This window comes from Anabrus simplex, chromosome 1 (genome assembly GCF_040414725.1).
Source record: "Anabrus simplex isolate iqAnaSimp1 chromosome 1, ASM4041472v1, whole genome shotgun sequence".
Taxonomy (NCBI): domain Eukaryota; kingdom Metazoa; phylum Arthropoda; class Insecta; order Orthoptera; family Tettigoniidae; genus Anabrus; species Anabrus simplex.
Window position 1 is genome coordinate 213120007 of NC_090265.1, and position 19735 is coordinate 213139741.

Consider the following 19735-nt stretch of genomic DNA (forward strand, 5'->3'; position numbering starts at 1 on the left):
GACAAAAGAGTAGCGTTACAAAAATTTTGCAAAGTTTGGGCTGGGAAGACTTGGGAGAAAGGAGACGAGCTGCCTATTACAGAAACTATTTAAAAAAGTTTATGTTGGGTCCACCTTGTCAATACACTTCCAATTACATACATACATACATACATACATACATACATACATACATACATACACACACACACACACACATACATACATACATACATACATACATACATACATACAATATCATTATAGACTGTTATGCCTTTCAGCATTCAGTCTGCAAGCCTCTGTGAATTTACTAAACGTCACCACAATCCTCTATTTGCAAATAATGCTGTGGCCTCATTTAGTTCTATTCATCTTATCTTTAAATCGTTAGAAACTGAGTGTAACCATCATCGTCTTGGTATACCTCTACTTCTCTTACCCTCCATAACGAAGTCCATTATTCTCCTAGGTAACCTATCCTCCTCCATTCGCCTCACATGACCCCATCACCAAAGCTGGTTTATGCATACAGCTTCATCCATCGAGTTCATTCCTAACTTAGCCTTTATCTTCTCATTCCAAGTACCCTCCTGCCATTGTTCCCACCTGTTTGTACCAGCAATCATTCTTGCTACTTTCATGTCTGTTACTTCTAACTTATGAATAAGATATCCTGAGTCCACCCAGCTTTCGCTCCCGTAAAGCAAAGTTGGTCTGAAAACAGACCGATGTAAAGATAGTTTCGTCTGGGAGCTGACTTCCTTCTTACAGAACAAGCCGTTGATCGCAACTGCAAGCTCGCTGCATTAGCTTTATTACAACTTGATTCAATCTCACTTACTATATTACCATCCTGGGAGAACACACAACCTAAATACTTGAAATTATCGACCTGTTATAGCTTTGAATCATCAATCTGACATTCAATTCTGTTGAATTTCTTACCTACTGACATCAATTTAGTCTTCGAAAGGCTAATTTTCATACCATACTCATTGCACCTATTTTCAAGTTCCAAGATATTAGACTGCAGGTTTTCGGCACAATCTGCCGTTAAGACCAAGTCGTCACTTCTAATTATTGAAAATTATTTATTCTATCATACATGTTTCGGGAACAATATGCATTCCTTTCATCAGTGAAGTCAAATCAAGGATATTCTTGAAACATGTATGATAGAATAAATAATTTTCAATCATTAAAAGTGTAATGACAAGGTGGACCCAACATAAACTATTTTAAATAGTTTCGTTAATAGATTCAGACAAGTCAATACAGGATCAAATAGAATACCTATTATGGTTAAGTTTGTCAACAGTAAGAGGTGAGTTCCGAGCTGTCAGTGGAGAGATGGCGTGGAATGACATTAGTAGACGAATAGGTTTGAGTGGTGTTTTTAAAAGTAGGAAAGATCACAATATGAAGATAAAGTTGGAATTCAAGAGAACAAATTGTGGCAAATTTTTGTTTATAGGTAGGGAAGTTAGGGATTGGAATAATTTACCAAGGGATATGCTCAATAAATTACCAAATTCTTTGCAATCATTTCAGAAAAGGTTAGGAAAACAACAGATAGAAAATCTGCCAGCTGTATGATTGCCCTAAATGCAGATCAGTGTTGATTGATTGACTCAACTAGTTTCTCTCCTTCTTTATTCCTTTTCCCATATCTTTATGGTCTGTTTACTTCTTCCTTTCCTTGTCTTTTATTTCCCACCTGTGCATTCAAGTCTCCCATTATAACCATTTCCACATCAGTTATCTCCTTTTCTAGTTTCCCCATTCCTCAATATCGTCCTCTTTGTTCCTTGTCCATACCTGCCAACATTTAGAAATAAAAAATAGGAAGATATTTTAATTCTTGGATTTGATCACGTATCTTGCACCACAATCTTGGTGAAAAAAGACAAGATAACAGGCATACATATCCACAGAAACAATATGAATTGACTATTAAATTTAAAATCTTAAACTAGGAAAACATAATAATGGTTATAAGAAAATGTAACGAACATGGAAAAAATGCTTAGTAGTTTCTTTTACTACTGTCGGATTTTTTATTATGGACACTCGAGTTTAGGCTTTAATTACAAACGAACCAATAGGCCTATTGCAATGCGAGTTATACCGATGTTTTCCTTGTTTAATTCTACATTAGCGTATATAAGACACATTGTTTTCGATGTGCATTAAATATTTTTTATTTGTGGTTATAATAAATATTGCCCGGGTTTTTGGCTTCTTCTCTAGGAAGCGCTCACTTAGGAATATATACAAGGAAAACTAATTGTCTGATGGTAATGAAATTTTTATATGTTATAACCACATGTATTTGTAGTGTAATACTCCAGTTGCAATTTTTTTCAACCACCCCGAAAAAAGTTCTTATCATTTTTCTAAAGCAACTCTTTCTCAGCCCAGGATAAACGTACAACAGCAAACATGGGCTTGTTTTGAAGCACTCAGTCATGGTTATCAGAAACTACAACAACTGTAACCGTACAGTTTGGTACCGAATTTATGAAGAGTAATATTGAAAGGAGGTTTTGTGTACGCCGAACCGTGTGATTAACAGCAGGCCGGGTGGGGAAATCGGGCGCAGTGTTGCCGCGTTCAGTAGTAATCACGCGCGCAACGAACACAGCTTTTCGTTTACTTTCAACCTTTAATTTTATTTCCTCTTATAAATTCCACTTCCCATCACCTTTTCTCATAAGGGCTTTGGACCTTCAAAGGCAGGTCTAAAAATGGTTGACTTATTTAGAAATATCACACTGTACAATTTTTACAAGAGTTATTTGCATTATTATTTACATATATTTACAATATTTAATTCTATCAATTTTCTTCGTCTGAAAAATCACTGTATTCCGATGAATCGGTGCTGCTGTCATTCATGTTGATTATGACTGGCTCGAAATAAGGGACGTTTTCAGATAGTCCATCTTTTTCCCAGTAGTGGTCTTCAATTTTCTTAGCGTGTTTAATGCATTGTTTCCAGAGTTCAGGGGTGACGGTACGTAAGGCTTCTCGGCATAAAGCGTTAATTGCTTCCATACCTCTACCATTTTCTAATGTGTTAGCCATATTTGTTTTTGCTATTTTCCCTTTTACGTAAGCCCAAATGAGCTTGATTGTATTAAGCTCGCAATGGGCCACTGGTAACCAAACAAGCTGTACATCTGGTCGAAGTCGTTTAGTCAGTTGTTCCAGCTTCTTTACCGGTGTTTGAAAAAAGGCCTGGCAAGGACAATCAGCTCTGATTTCGTTAATTTGTTATAATCGTCAACTCCAGGTGGTAGTGAAATATTCTTTGATGTTATCCAGGATATAATTTCAGGTTTCAGCCATGACATGTTCGGGTTTTTAGATGAAGGATCGACCATCGTATGATATGGAGCTTGATTTATAACGGCAGCCAACTTTTGAGGCAATAAACTCAGGACTTTCGTGAACCATTCTTCATAATGAGTCGAGTTCATCTCATTGTGGTAATCACCACTGCCTTTCTTGCCAATGAAACAAAGTTCTGCACCGTCAAGAAATCCTTCTTCACTTCCGATGTGTAAAATTATGATGCGTTTCCCAGCCCCAGACGGTGTTTTGAACCCTCCACGCCATCCATAAATTTGCTGAATGTACCCTCTGTACAGATTATAGTTGTCAAAGTTGTTTTCTAAAGCTTCAATCACGTATTCTTGCCACCCATATTTCATAGTATGGTTCTGTCCGCACCACGTCTCGTCTGTAAAGAAGATCTTGTAGCCCTGTGCTCTTAAGTCTCTAATTCGTCTAAGGTAGGTGTGTCGGGATGCAGCAACTGTCACAGGTTCCATTAGCACTGGTTTCCTGTTTAGTTTTTTGAATCGGAATCCCAAGCTTCGAACTACTTTCAAAAGCGTAGAAATTGACATATCGGGAAAATCCGGCATATTTTCTAACAGTTTCATGCGGAGGCTTTTAATTGTGGGAAATATCTTATTCATATAAAAATCGTGCATATTTCTTCGTATTGTGCCCAAAGTAAAATCATCTAGATGGATTTTCGGACGCCCCGGTCTCACACACTGCTTCTTTCTTGACCTGGATGATGTATTTCCATCATTCTCCTTTGAAGCGGCTCCTACTCTCTTCACTGACGACAGCGATAATCCAAGACAATCTGCCACCTTCTTGTACACAGGGAACCTCTTGTCCCCTACTTTTTCCCCCTCACATTGAAAGAAACAAATAGCACTCAAAATCATTGCAAGTTCACCCTCTGATAACGGCGGTCTTGGAGGCATCTTGAAGTGACGTGGCCAACATGCAGAACATAGGACAACTGAAAATAGCTTGCGGATAAACCAAGGTCATGGGCATTCTGTTCCACAACTGCCCGGGGCGAGTGTGCTGTGTTCGTTGCGCGCGTGATTACTACTGAACGCGGCAACACTGCGCCCGTTTTCACCACCCGGCTTGCTGTTAATCGCACGGTCCGGCGTACACAAAACCTCCTTTCAATATTACTCTTCATAAATTTGGTACCAAACTGTACGGTTACAGTTGTTGTAGTTTCTGATAACCATGACCGAGTGCTTCAAAACAAGCCCAACTTTGCTGTTGTACGTTTATCCTGGGCTGAGAAAGAGTTGCTTTAGAAAAATGATAAGAACTTTTTTCGGGATGATTGAAAAAAATTGTAACTTGAGTATTACACTACAAATACATGTGGTTATAACATATAAAAATTTCATTACCATCAGACAAGTAGTTTTCCTTGTATATATTCCTAAGTGAGCGCTTCCTAGAGAAGAAGCCAAAAACCCGGGCAATATTTATTACAACCACAAATAAAAAATATTTAATGAAAGTCGAAAACAATGTGTCTTATATACGCTAATGTAGAATTAAACAAGGAAAATATTGGTATAACTCGCATTGCAATAGGCCTATTGGTTCGTTTGTAATTAAAGCCTAAACTCGAGTGTCCATAATAAAAAATCCGACAGTAGCCTCTAAAATGAAATGAAATTCAATTTTATAGGTTTTGTGGCCATAATGTGAAGAGAAAATAACAGAAACTGTCACTCACCGAGACAACTCTCTGAAATACATTCAAGTCACTGAAATTATGAACTAAGAATGAACACAAATGCAGTGAAATACACAAAACTATCACATACAAAACAGATCAACGTCTCATATATTATTAACATACAACTTTTATAGGGGGAAAAGCACACGGAACCGGAAGAAAAAAACATGTAGACTCCAACTCCACCAGAATGAACACAAATGCAGTGAAATACGCAAAACTACCACAAAAAAACAGATCAATATGTCTCATACATTGAAATGAAATGGCGTATGGCTTTTAGTGCCGAGAGTGTCAGAAGACATGTTTGGCTCACCAGGTAAAGGTCCTTTGATTTGACACCCGTAGGCGACCTGTGCGTCGTGATGAGGATGAAATGATGATGAAGACGACACATACACCCAGTCCCAGTGCACGCGAAATTAACCAATGATGGTTAAAATTCCCGACCCTGCCAGGAATCGAACACGTGACCCCTGTGACGAAAGGCCAGCACGCTAACCATTTAGCCATGGAGCCGGACGTCTCATACATTATTAACATACGACTTCGACAGTGGGAAAAGCACGGAACAGCAAGAAAAACATGTGGACTCCAACGAAATTACATAGAGAAATGATGTTAACAGCGTGCGCACCACACAATAAGAAAGTAACAAATTCATTCCTTCGTCGCTGGTGCACGCTAGCCTCTCTCGATTGTAGGACGATTTCCGCCCCAGCTGTAAAGCACACACGCTGCTGTAGTGAGTGGAAAACATGATTCACTCGCCGAATAAAGCATCAAATAAATACACTTGAAAATTACAAAAGCACATAGGAATTTATCCTAGGGAAAAAGTACTGACCACACTGGAGGTTATATTGGTCAAAAAATAGGAAGAAGTAAAAATAAATCAGAAAATCAGAAGATGAGTTAAAGAGCGGAAAGTTTTCGGGTAAATCGGAAGGGTTGGCAGCTATGCTTGTCTGTGCTGCATACACTTATGTGAAGTCCTTAACCTTGTTCCCCATTCTCAGTCTAATTTTCATTATCCTGTTGCTGATGTTCCCTACCATATCCATATACTCTTACAGCTGTTTGGAAATTATCAGGCCCACTCCATTTTTCACCTCTCTGCCACCAGTCAAGTATAGTGCATATTCTTTCCTCATTCTTTTCTTTCCTTTCCCCTTCCATTTAACTTTGCTCAATCCCATCATTTCTATACTTTCTTTCTCCATAAAGTCCACCACTTCTTTTGCCTTTCTCGTCAGGGTCATATGGTTGATTATGGCCACCTTCATGACATTGGCCGCTCTTCAGGAATGTGGACACCTTTTGCAACTGCTTCACAAAAGTACAGATGCTGACAGGAGAAAGTTCTTCTGCTTTATCTGCTGTTGGGACTGGGGTCCTCTCCGCCATCTAAACGTTCGTTCATGTTCTCCTTTCTGGTGAATTTATACGTAATTCCCTACACAAAGGCTTCACCTGGCCTCCAAAGGAAGGGCTCCTCTGCCCGTAGCCGTTGGTCCCCCCTTTGGATGTCAAGTTTGGTACTGGGTGCTTGACCCTTGGCCAGGTAACCCAGGTAGTACCGTCTACTAACACACAGAATAGCAGGATGATCCTCACCTGACAATACTTATAGAAACTGAAATATATTTGCAGCTGCCTCTCCAGCAGTTCGAATAAAAAATTTCTAATTCTAAGCTGGGAAGCCACCTTTCTCAGAAATATCTAGACCTAAGCAAAATTTTCTTTTACATTCATTTAATGTGGTACAAGTATTCATTATATCAATGTGCATGGAATATGTGGAGTAGTCAAGTACAGAACAAACCTGTTTTCAAGTTCTGAAAGATCAGCTTGTAATCTAAGATGCCACTTCTCTGCTTGTATAAATAACTGTTTCAGCAATAACAGATTGAGATGAGAGAAGTTGATAAGTTCAGTTTCAACATCCCCTCGGACAACTTGACTCAGATCAGTTAACATTTCTTGGACTTCTTCAGCTGTATAAGTGTCTTCCAAAAGTCTGCAATTGAAAAATATACAGCTATTTATAAATCAAGAATAACAGTAACTTTACTACTATACAGACTTTTATTGGAGACAAAACCAGTTACCATGACATACATACATACATACATACATACATACATACATACATACATACATACATACATACATGCATGCATACATACATGCATACATTAGATACTGTACCCCTCATGGGCGACAAGTATATGTGATGTAGATTGTAACATTGTGCGTCAAATTATAAGTACCTTATCCACCTGTAGGAACACCAAATATATCCGTGGCAGGAATATAAATTATTATTATTATTATTATTATTATTTATTTTCCTTAAATTGTATATGTACAATTTAGGGGTGGTAGATGGAGAAAGGGCAAGCCCCACATACACGGAAGTGCCTCCATCTCCACATGTGTACATAAACTCTACTGAATATTTACATACAAACTTATGTAGACAATTTTAAATTTACATATTTACACTACAAACACTGTACCCTTAGAATAATAATTATCTTGATTTATCCTGAAAATATTAGAGTAAGAACACCCAGCCATTTATACTCTCAGACCCCTGTGTACACACTCATTCACAACCACTCACACACGCGCACGCATACACATTCGCCCACATACACCTGTACTTGCACCCATCCTTCTTGCAATTCTAATTTATACAAGTTATATACATCACATATAGGTTTATATTTACATATACATTTTCTTTACTTCGCGGAGGAAGTGAGGAAGAGGAAGTAGCTTTACCTCAGATGGTATAAGGTTCCACGTACGAGCAGCCCTTGAGTAAAACCCATTTAAATATGAGGTTGTTCTAGCGAAGGGAGGGACAAGAGTAACTCCTTGGCCTCTTTTAACAGAGCGGTAATTGAGCTGCAGACGGTGGAAAGGGGAGAGGTGTGTGTTGTCTGTCAGGGATTTCCTAAGGAAGGCTACATCTATTTGTGTACATAACGAGTTCACTGGTGGCAATGACCTGGCTGTGTTTAAGGGGATGTGTTTGTTAATTAAACGTTCTGCTCGTCGCTGGATACCTTCTAGTTTCCTCATATTTTCCGTTGTAGTTGGATGCCAGGAAGGAAGGCCATATAATAGTATAGGCCGCACAAGGGAAATATAAGCCGTTCGTAGGGCTTTACTTCTTCCTCCCGAGAGACATCTACGGACGAAACCTAGCGCCCGGTATGCCTTACACCTCACTTCCTCCACGTGTTTATTCCATTTCAGATTGTCCGTAATGTGAATACCGAGCAGTCTGATGGAGTTAGAAGTCGGCAGTTGGATTCCACATAGAGTAGGTTGGTTCTGGAGTGGTTGTTTAGCTCTGCTTAGTCTTATATATTTACACTTCTTAATATTTATATACAATCTATTTACCTCACACCACAGAGCTATACTATCCAGATCCGATTGGAATTGTACAATATCATCACTGTTTTTCATGGCTCTGTAAATGACTGTGTCATCGGCATACTGCGCCATGGTCGAATTTACACAATCCGGTAAGTCGAGAGCATAAATCGTGTACAGGAGGGGCCCTATCACACTGCCCTGAATTACTCCAGAAGTAATTGTGGTTTGGTCTGATTTGGCTCCTCCGTACACAACACATTGCGTTCGACCCACCAAAAATGACCTTAACCATGACAGCAGTTTACCCTGAATGCCGTAGTTGCTAAGTTTTAACAGAAGTCTTTGATGTGACACCTGGTCAAAAGCTTTGCTCCAGTCCAGAGTCACACAGTCTATTTGTGAGACATCAGTCTGCTCCAAAGAGAACTGCCAGTCATCAATGACTTTTGTTAGAAGTGTTGTGCAGGATTTTCCCGGAATGAAGCCGTGCTGGTTTGAGTTCAGCAGGTTTCTCTCCTTGAGAAAATCCAACATACATTTAGCAACTAGACGTTCCATACATTTACAGACCCCTAATGTTATAGAAACTGGGCGGTAATCATCAACGTTTTCCTTATCCCCATCTTTGAAAACTGGCACTACGTTGGCTTCTTTCCACTCCAAAGGTACAGACCCGGTATTAATGGAATAGTTGAAGAGAGCGCAAAGCGAGGGCGCCAAGGCGACTGCACAATTCTTGAGAATTCTTGCTGGCACTCGGTCCGGCCCGGTCGCGGCATGAGGTCTTGTTTTCAGAAGGCTCTCCTTTACTTCATTCGTTGAGAAATACAGGTTGGTTAGAGGGAAGAGAGGGGTAGATGTTGACCTTGAATATAGCATGTTCTCTTCCTCAGTAGGGACGGAGAAGTTACTTTTAAATTTCCTGTTGAAGGTGTCTGCAATTTCTTGTGGTGTGGAGACTGCCGTACCGTTATGTTTAAATACAGATGGAGCTCTGTTGCAACCTTTACTTCTGAGAAGAGCCCAGAGTTCCTTGGAGTTGGTGTTGAGACTGTGGATGTAAGAATCGTAGGAATCTCTGATAGATTGTTTAGCCTTGTTCCTAGCCAGCCTGTATTCTCCCACTCATAATCGGTTGGATTTCTTTTCCATTTCTGGTACAGGCGGTCCCTTCTTCGAATTTCTCGCACTATCTCCTTGGTAATCCATGGAGATTTCCGTCTGCTGGTTATATTTACTGTTGGTGTGGTTTCTTCTACGCACTGAAAGAAAATTTTCTTCCAGTCGTTCCATATCTTGTTTATGTCAGTACTGCCGGTGAAATCTGAGGTGAGAACGGGGAGGCGGTTGGATAGTAAAGTGGATAGATCGTTCCAGTTTGTTCGGGAAAAATTATAAACTGTTCTGGTATGGAGTTTGGGGGATGGTTTTATATGGGTCAGTGTTGCGAGGATTGCCTGATGGTCACAGAATCCAGGAATAGTATTAAGAGATTGGACGGACTGTGGTATATTACTTAGGAAAAGATCAAGGGTTGAACGTGTTGTTTGCGTAATACGCGTGGCTTCGAACATTAATTGATGAAGGAATAAATCATAGAAAGCGGAAAGGAATTTATTGGCGAGGGGATTATTTGGAACAGGTGCAGCATTTCTGGACCACGTAATTTCTAAGTTGAAATCACCGACAATATAAATGGCATCGTAATTTTGTTGTACATGTTGCACACGCTCGAGAGAGAGGATTAGTTCATCGTTCATTTCCGGCGTCGACTTAGGGGCGCGATAAATTGATCCAATAAGGAATTTGTGTTTGCTGCACGTCACTTCCACCCACAGTGCTTCGGCTGCTGTCTCCAGGTGATGAACTCGAGTTGGATTACATTCTGGCTTAGCTGCAATTAGAACTCCCCCTGCAGAGCGGTGGGTTCGGTCCTTACGGAACAATATCAGCGAGTCAGGGAACACTTCTGAGTCATTAATTTTGCTGGACAACCACGTCTCATTGACACATACGATGGTCGGGTCAAGGCTTTCAAGCGATGCGTGGATATTTTGTAACCGTCCAGGTCGCATAATACTGCGCGCATTGAAGGCAAAAATTGATATATTTTTATTTACATATGTACATTTAGAATTATTCACTAAGTCACTGGGCGTATCACTGGTAACTGTAAAGAACGAGTCTGATAACAGCGGCATTTCACACTTCCAGCATAACCATGTACGGGAACCGTTCTTTATTTTTCTGAATTCAGACACTGAGACTTTTGCGCAGGTTCTATGGCCTTTTAGCAAGCAATTATTACAGTGGACAAATAATTGATTCCGCCTACCACTATTTCCGCAAATTGTGCACTGTTGTGGACCCGGGTTTAGTTCGATGTCACCACTTAGGGCAAGTGCCAAGCACAGCAGTGGCTGATTATCTACAGGCAGTCTGACAACACCGCTCCCATCCCTTCGCCGAGGCCGGCCTATGGCTGCCATCCCCAGACTTTCAGCACTGCACCACGTCAAACCGTTAAGACTACATTTCTCACTCACCAATAGTTTTTCCAATAGAATTATGTTTTCCAGGTATCCAGGAGGGTTATCTGAAGCGATTGTAGCACTTTTGGAGTATTGCACTGCACTCTTTACCACCAAAAATATAATAATACTGCGCATAACACTCAGCGTCACTTCTGCACACGCCGCCCAGTGAATTACTCCCTAAAATAAAGGTGGTGGTGGTGGTGGTGGTGGTAGCGGCGGCGGCTGCATGGGTCACATACATAAACATAGGAAAATACAGGCTCGGACATATAAGTACATGAGAGCATGTAAAATGAAATTAGACTCTCATGGAATATCCTGGGTCCCCACGGTACACCACTTATGACTTCTCAGTTGACTCTAATCTGCAGGGATATGTGAGTTCCAATGATGACTTAACCTTAATTCATAAAATGTTATGTTGGCCTGAGACACAGTTGTTCCGTGTAATGGCCTAATAACATAAATATACATGAGGCCAGATGTTACATTAACAACATGACTCAAAATGACTCAAAAATCTAAAATACAAAGATGTAGCAATGAAAATAAACTAATCATGACATCAAAATATTAAATTATACAATCGCCAAATGACATCTCTTGGTTTATAGATGTTCGCACTTCAACTCCATTAATATGTGGTTACATCACGATGATTTAAACATGTTTGTTTACATAGACCAAAATTATTCTTTATTTAGGTACAGAATGACCGGCATAAGCAGAAACATATTAGGAAGAAGAAGAAGATCTAGGTACAATTATTTGTTCATATCATTTCTCATTATACCAGCGGCATGTATGAGTCTGGTTCTATAACTTAGTATAATTCCTCTGTGCAAAATTTTAAATCAAGATAAAAATATATACACAGAAAACTAACAGAGTGAAACTCAAATAAACGTGAAAGATATTTCAATCTTGACAATGTAGTCATGGTTACGGACCAACAATCGAAGAAGCCGACATAATCAACTGGTGTAACTTAAAAGCTTTTCAGTCTGTCGAACTCACAAATTCAATATAAATACTTCACTATAACTAACATACTTGTAAAAACACGCTATTAAACAAGGAATAAAAATAGTCATTATTACACAAAGAATGACATATTTCGTTCTTAAAGGAACATCATCAGATTCTATCAAGTCACACTCAAACTTTGGTAATATTTAAGTTTATTTCTGTCTAAACACCTAGGAATTTGAAATTTGGAACTTGTCTTAACCCCTTAAGCGGGGAGCTCGGTACACACTAGCTCGCTCTCAGGTGGGGAGCGATTTCCCTGATTGAAGAAAATATTTAATTACTTGATTAAAAACAATCTTAGACTAAAATGAAATATTTAAGGACCAAAAGAGAAATATTTACTTGAATATAATGTATTTAATTGTTGAAAAATTAGATTATTTTAATTTTTCAATACTTTGTACAAAAACGTACTAAGTGCTTTCACACTGTGAAATCAAGATTGCTTCTTCCTAACAGCAAAGCTCCGGTTTTTGTTTATACAGTAACTTTCACCTGAATATTTTAGGCAGTTTACTATCAATCTCTGCCTGGAAATAAATGTTTCTGTATATGTAAATTGTAGTTCGAGACTCCAACACATATCAAACCGACCTGGGTGTTCCGGCTGTATCTCAACGTAATATTGGCAACTTGCAGAACGTGTTCCAGCCCCGTTCAGCCTGGTGAACTGGGAGCACGGGTCATCAAAAAGACGATATTGAAGACAGCGACTATCAACAGTAAGGTGATGTGCACTTTAAAATGCATTTTCTGAATAAAAACTATTATTCAATCTATTTAAAAAATTTCTTGTATATAGGACCCTGCCTCCTGTACCAAGCCCTAGCTAGAAATCATCCAGTATTACCCTGAGACCTAATTTGCGCTAATTTTAATATTAATTCATAATGTCGGGCTATTTTACTGGTGCAATAGGTAGCTAAAATAATTTTTCTGACTCGGGCATTATGGCTGAGATATTGTTTATAGATTATTTTTATTAATGACAATACCTAGTATACATTTCCTGTACTTGATGGTGAAAGCAATAAACTATCTAAACTGGGTCGCAAAATTTTCACCTCAAATACGGGATGTCCCGTACAATACGGGACAGGTGGCAACCCTACTGGTATGTAACGTACTGGTTCATCATAGTATTCCAGCTATTCGATCCCTACTCTGATGCGTTGTTTTGAATGAGCAGTGTGCACACTTAAGGCAAAGGCTCATGTTGTAGCAGTAGTAGTATGACCTGATCTAGAATTACAATCTAGGCCTATTTCAAATTATAGCACCACAATTCACTAAATCACTCAAAATTCATCCTTGAAAAGACGTTTCTTAAGAAAAGTGTCTTCCTCTTCACTTTTATTAAATTCTAGATTCATTTTATTCCAAATTAACAGTGAAGAGGGGGTTTCTCCTCTGGCTTGCAGGAAAAATTTGCCTCGAAGTCAGATACATTTTTCCGCCGCCAGTGTAGTGAATTGAGATTTTCCGACTCATCGGGTACACCTAGAAAAAAGATTAGTAAAAGGGCATAGTTTTTGCTCTGGGACTCTCCACAATTCACACCCCCCCCCGCCGAAAAAGGACGAAAAGTATTCATGGATCACGGCTGTCTGCGGCTTGATCATTCCAGCTCTGGAACTTTGGACTGTTGGACTGTTAGATCGACAACCTTTCATGCTAATTGTGTGTGAATGAATGTATTTGTGGTCCTAAGAAGGGCCGATTAGTTAGCAGGCTGGACACATACTGCACCCGTCTAAATGGTGCCTGATTGAATTTGGGGAAGCTGGAGTAATATTTGTTACAGAACATTGGGTTACAAGCAAGTATAAATCAGCTGTTACCGTGCCGTGCCGCTGCAGGCGGACGTGTTATGTCACCAGGCTGGTGAAGGTCACCACGTCACGCATTACGTCACTTAACGAGCCGACTGCCGAGAGGGGAAGGATACTCTGGATACATCTGCTTGCCGGTGTGAAGGACGAATTACGTCACAAGGAGGGCGACAGCCAATGAACATCGAGGAAGGTGCTGGAAGGTCTTGAGATTATTCTAGAAAGAATTCGAGGAGAAGTCTCTAAGGAAAATCTGAAGAGAACAGTATAGTTTTTACCAGAGAATCGAACGGAAGAGTCTCTGAGGAGAAGTTAAGTAAGACAGTCTTCAGGAGGAACATCATAAAATTTCAACCATCTAGCAAGAAGATGAACGTTCGCAGATATGGTTACTTTCTGCCTATTTCTTGTATGGCACAGCCACTATGTAATTCAACTTTTCTTCAGCCTACTTCGGTGTAGAGCGAAGTGTTATTGCCGCACGATTCACTGGGTGGAACTTGAGAAACCACAGACAGTTCGTGCGCTCACTTAAGCCGAGTGTTGCAGTGGAAATTCATGGAGTGTCTCTTTGGATATTGTAAGGGAATTGAGCTATATAAAGCGAATATTCGAAAGGAAAAATGGCCTATAGAACGTCAAAATACTAGTAACAATGTTCCGTCAGTTTCAAGACTCACTGTAATCTTGTGAATGTGTTCGGAATTTGAAGCTTGGGGTACAACTGAACCTGATCGTACATCATTGTGCCAGTTAAGTGTCATAAATAATTTAATAGAATACAACTAGTGTGGAACCACTTTTCTTATACAAAATTTTAGTTTCAGCTACCATTGTGAAGAGGAACCGACAGCATGCAACGAACGCGAGGAAAATCCTGGAATTTTCTGGAACGTTGTGGGAGTGATACAACACTGTTGTTCATAGCCGTTGTCATCATGGGTTAAGCCAAAGTGTGCACGCCAGCGCGATGACCTTGTACATCTATGAGCCTCCGTAGAGCAAGAAGAGGACGCCGACGCCCATAGTTGCATCCCGAAGCCAAGGATTTCCATCGGAACCTTAAGTACCATTGTAAAATTTCTTCTCTTTCGGTAGATGAATAGTAGATTGTATTCTTGCTTAGAGCAGTGTAGTTTCTTTTGGAAATGTTGTATTTAAATGGTGATGGTGGAGTATTCATGTATTCTTTAATTTATGGTTTCTACATTTTCAATCTTTGCATTTTCTTAGAACAATGTTCGTGCTTTTGATTCGAAGATAAGTAATCCCAGTTGCTAATGAGTTACATGAGGTCATGTACAATTATCCTAAAAAAAAAAAAAAAAAAAAAAAAAAATAATAATAATAATAATAAAATATGGTTATAATCATCACGACGAGGAGGATAAAATTAAATAACAGAGTAAATACCAGTAAATCGAAGTCTTAATGAACTATTAGTTTATGTGATATAATTGATATCAGAAGGGATGGGCACTGATGTGTACTAGGAGCAGCTCATCGAGAAGACGTTTCCAGGAGCCATAATAGGAGGAATAAAAATAATTCCTTATAATAATAATGAAAGTTGGGTATTTGACTGTTGAGAATAAAATGTACGGTGTTATGATGGTAGACTTTACGATGAAATTGACTATATGGGACCACTAGGGTGCATGTCAGTCATAATGATTATGGTGAATTATAGTGATGATAGTGATTTGATAATATTTAAGGACTAATAATAGTCCATTCCTTCGCTCAACAACCGATATTGTATAACGTACGATTTGCTTATTATTAGCCTTTCTGGGGCTCACAGACGCATCCTTCTGATGATGGTGGTGATAATTATTTCTTCGAGATTAACTTAGTCATCCTATGTCGTCTTGAAACAACAGTCTTAGTGAATTCTGATTATGATCGATTCATGCTATAAGGGTCTTCAATAAAATTTAAGAGGAGAATATAATAATAAATGATGATAATAATAACATATGACAAGTTCAGCTGTATGGTAAATTTGCCTATAAACAACTGGTGTGATTTATTCATGAATATTATTCATGTCTTTTCAGGAATGCTTATTCTTTTCATATTTTTATGTGATTTATTGGTCAACGATGTTGTTGTTGTTGTTGATTACGCGTGGTGTAACGTGATGCTCTATCCATCCATAGAATACTAGTCAGATAGAAATTGTTGATATAATTTATAAAGGAATGCAATCGAGCGAAGTCTGCGCGAGGGGAGAAATGCGCCAAAGAATTTTTCAAAATTTCTCAAAGGAATTTCTCAAAATTGTATAAAATTTCTTAACTTGTAAAATATTTCACAAAAATAATTTGAATAGAATTCCTTGAGAATAAGTTGTAAAGAAATTCTCAGTGGTGTGGAAAAAAAAAGTTAGGAAGGATTTTTCCAGATATGACAAAGTAATTTCTCAAGATAATTTTCTCCAAGTATGCCAATATACACTGACTGACAGACAGAGCAAATGCAACACCAAGGAGGAGTGGTTCGAAAGGGATGAAAGTTGGGGAAAGAACAGAGTCGGCACGGAAGAATAATTGATGTTTATTTCAAACCGATATGCAGGTTACACAATGCGCACGGCATCGACTCAGTAGGATGTAGGACCACCGCGAGCGGCGATGCACGCAGAAACATGTCAGGTACAGAGTCAATAAGAGTGCGGATGGTGTCCTGAGGGATGGTTCTCCATTCTCTGTCAACCATTTGCCACAGTTGGTCGCCCGTACGAGGCTGGGGCAGAGTTTGCAAACGGCGTCCAATGAGATCCCACACGTGTTTGATTGGTGAGAGATCCGGAGAGTACGCTGGCCACGGAAGCATCTGTACACCTCGTAGAGCCTGTTGGGAGATGCGAGCAGTGTGTGGGCGGGCATTATCCTGCTGAAACAGAGCATTGGGCAGCCCCTGAAGGTACGGGAGTGCCACCGGCCGCAGCACATGCTGCACGTAGCGGTGGGCATTTAACGTGCCTTGAATACGCACTAGAGGTGACGTGGAATCATACGCAATAGCGCCCCAAACCATGATGCCGCGTTGTCTAGCGGTAGGGCGCTCCACAGTTACTGCCGGATTTGACCTTTCTCCACGCCGACGCCACACTCGTCTGCGGTGACTATCACTGACAGAACAGAAGCGTGACTCATCGGAGAACACGACGTTCCGCCATTCCCTCATCCAAGTCGCTCTAGCCCAGCACCATGCCAGGCGTGCACGTCTATGCTGTGGAGTCAATGGTAGTCTTCTGAGCGGTCGCCGGGAGTGCAGGCCTCCTTCAACCAATCGACGGGAAATTGTTCTGGTCGATATTGGAACAGCCAGGGTGTCTTGCACATGCTGAAGAATGGCGGTTGACGTGGCGTGCGGGGCTGCCACCGCTTGGCGGCGGATGCGCCGATCCTCGCGTGCTGACGTCACTCGGGTTGCGCCTGGACCCCTCGCACGTGCCACATGTCCCTGCGCCAACCATCTTCGCCACAGGCGCTGCACCGTGGACACATCCCTATGGGTATCGGCTGCGATTTGACGAAGCGACCAACCTGCCCTTCTCAGCCCGATCACCATACCCCTCGTAAAGTCGTCTGTCTGCTGGAAATGCCTCCGTTGACGGCGGCCTGGCATTCTTAGCTATACACGTGTCCTGTGGCACACGACAACACGTTCTACAATGACTGTCGGCTGAGAAATCACGGTACGAAGAGGGCCATTCGCCAACGCCGTGTCCCATTTATCGTTCGCTACGTGCGCAGCACAGCGGCGCATTTCACATCATGAGCATACCTCAGTGACGTCAGTCTACCCTGCAATTGGCATAAAGTTCTGACCACTCCTTCTTGGTGTTGCATTTGCTCTGTCAGTCAGTGTAATTTCAATAGAAAATTTGTTGCAGATGTGTTAAAGTAAAAATTATTTAATGAGAATTTGTGAAGATTAAAACAGTAATGAGAAATAGTTATTTTCATGTTCAATGTGGTATTGTTTCGTTGATGTTAGTACGACGGTATCACTAATTGCACGATCAATCAATGTTACAGAGAATTGCTTCGGTTGGAGTTCATTGGAGATATTACTGAATCCCGTGAAGCGACAAAGCATGTCAAGAACTTATAGTTATTTGTAAATGAGAAGATCAAGCAATTGAATTATGTTGAAGAGAGGTTAAAACAGATTTTTTTTTTCCTTTTGGTACTTTGTCCAGACTGAGTTTTGTTTTTATATTTTAATAAATGAAGTGGTTATTTTGCTCTAATTTTTATTTCACATTATGTCTCCTATCCAGTCAGCAATGGCCCTGTAAATAGAAATTTTCTGAAGGTTGGTCCCGTAACAGCAAATCGGCCCTGCGAACAGTCCACCCTTTTGGGACTCTCGCTCCGCCGACTGAGCGAAACCCAGAGAAGGGGACAATGCAGACCAGATATAATAGGAACACAACTCCCCTGATGATGTTTTTATTGCAGCAAATGCTCGATGTGATGACCGTTTTGGTTTATGCACATTTGGGCCTGGTGTTGTGCAATAGATCGTCTTGCGCATGAAGCATTCAAGGTGTAATTGCTTGGCAGGCGTCCATGACGTGTTGCCGGAGCTGGTCGGGGTTTTCCAGTGCTTGAGTGTAAATGACGTTCCTCAGATGTTCCCACAAGAAGAAGTTTAATGGCGTTAAATCCGGTGATCTGCCGGGCCCTGGCAGTTCCTCGTTCAGATGGTTACGAATGGGCAAAGTCGAAAGTGCTGGTCCTCCATCCTGTTGCAACCATAACATTAAACGATCGTGCAAGGGCACATCCTCCAGTAGCAGTGGGAGTTCCTGACGTAGAAAGTGCAGGTGGCGTGGGCCCGTCCAACGGCCCTCAAAGAAATAAGGTCCAATTAGGCGATACCCGAAGATTCCACACCAAACATTCACTCCCAATCGTACCTAATGGGCCGCGTCTCGCATCCAATGAGGACTGTCCAGACTCCAATAGTGCATGTTGTGGAGACTGACGTTCCCATTACTGTGGAAGCGTGATTCGTCGTCCAAGAACAAGATATGCGATATGAATGCTGCATCATTGTCCAGCTGAACTCCATTCAAGCTTCGAAATTCCACCCATGGAGTTCTTGGTGTAGCTCAAGATGATATGGATGAAATTTATATTCATGCAGTATGCACCAGACAGACAGCTGACTGATGTTCACCTGTCATGCAACCGCATGTGTGGATTATTATGAGCTGCCTTCAGAACGGCCTCTTCTGTTTCACCCGATGTAACAGGTCTATCGCTGACTGGTGGCTGGTTGGAAATCACGCCTGTTGTCCTTAGGCATCTTTCAACATGGCAGAATGTCGTAGCAAACGGGAGTTGGCTGTTGGGATACCATTCCTGGTAGAAATGTAGTGCCACGCACACGTTTTGTCTTGCTTCCCCATAAATGAGGAGCATGTCTAAGTATTCCTCTGTGGAAAACATGCCGAATGACAGACGAGATTACAGTACATTCAAGCCCTAACCAGCGGAGTATGTGCAGGGCACTAGACGAATAACGGCGTTATTCTACTGTTTGAATGTGGCAAATGTGGGGCTGTGTTTACATATTCAAACATCATACCGATGCAAAAATATTCGAACGATGGACGATTCGAACCACCGCTGGCACATTCCGTCGGTTGCTAGGCGAACACCTAACCACATCTGCTATGCTACACTGCTGGAATCATGCTGGTAGTACGACGAGAGAAGAGTACATATGCCACCCGGTTCGGTGTTTAAGACATTAATTACTGCACTGTTAGCTAGTTTTGTGCATTGATTTCCCTCTTTGTTACACCCGGTCATGAGACACGACACATTAACATAGTTACATGGTAAAAGGACATT

General features: G+C 40.7%; 1 protein-coding gene across 1 annotated transcript in view; it reads right to left on the reverse strand.

Annotated features, from left to right (window-relative positions):
- LOC136885730 (leucine zipper transcription factor-like protein 1) overlaps positions 1-19735 on the reverse strand; it is a 219344-nt gene that overhangs the window by 146103 nt on the left and 53506 nt on the right. Inside the window, exon 3 of the mRNA XM_067158469.2 lies at positions 6885-7079. Within this exon, the coding sequence (XP_067014570.2) occupies positions 6885-7079 (195 nt within the window). The remainder of the gene's footprint in view (positions 1-6884; positions 7080-19735) is intronic.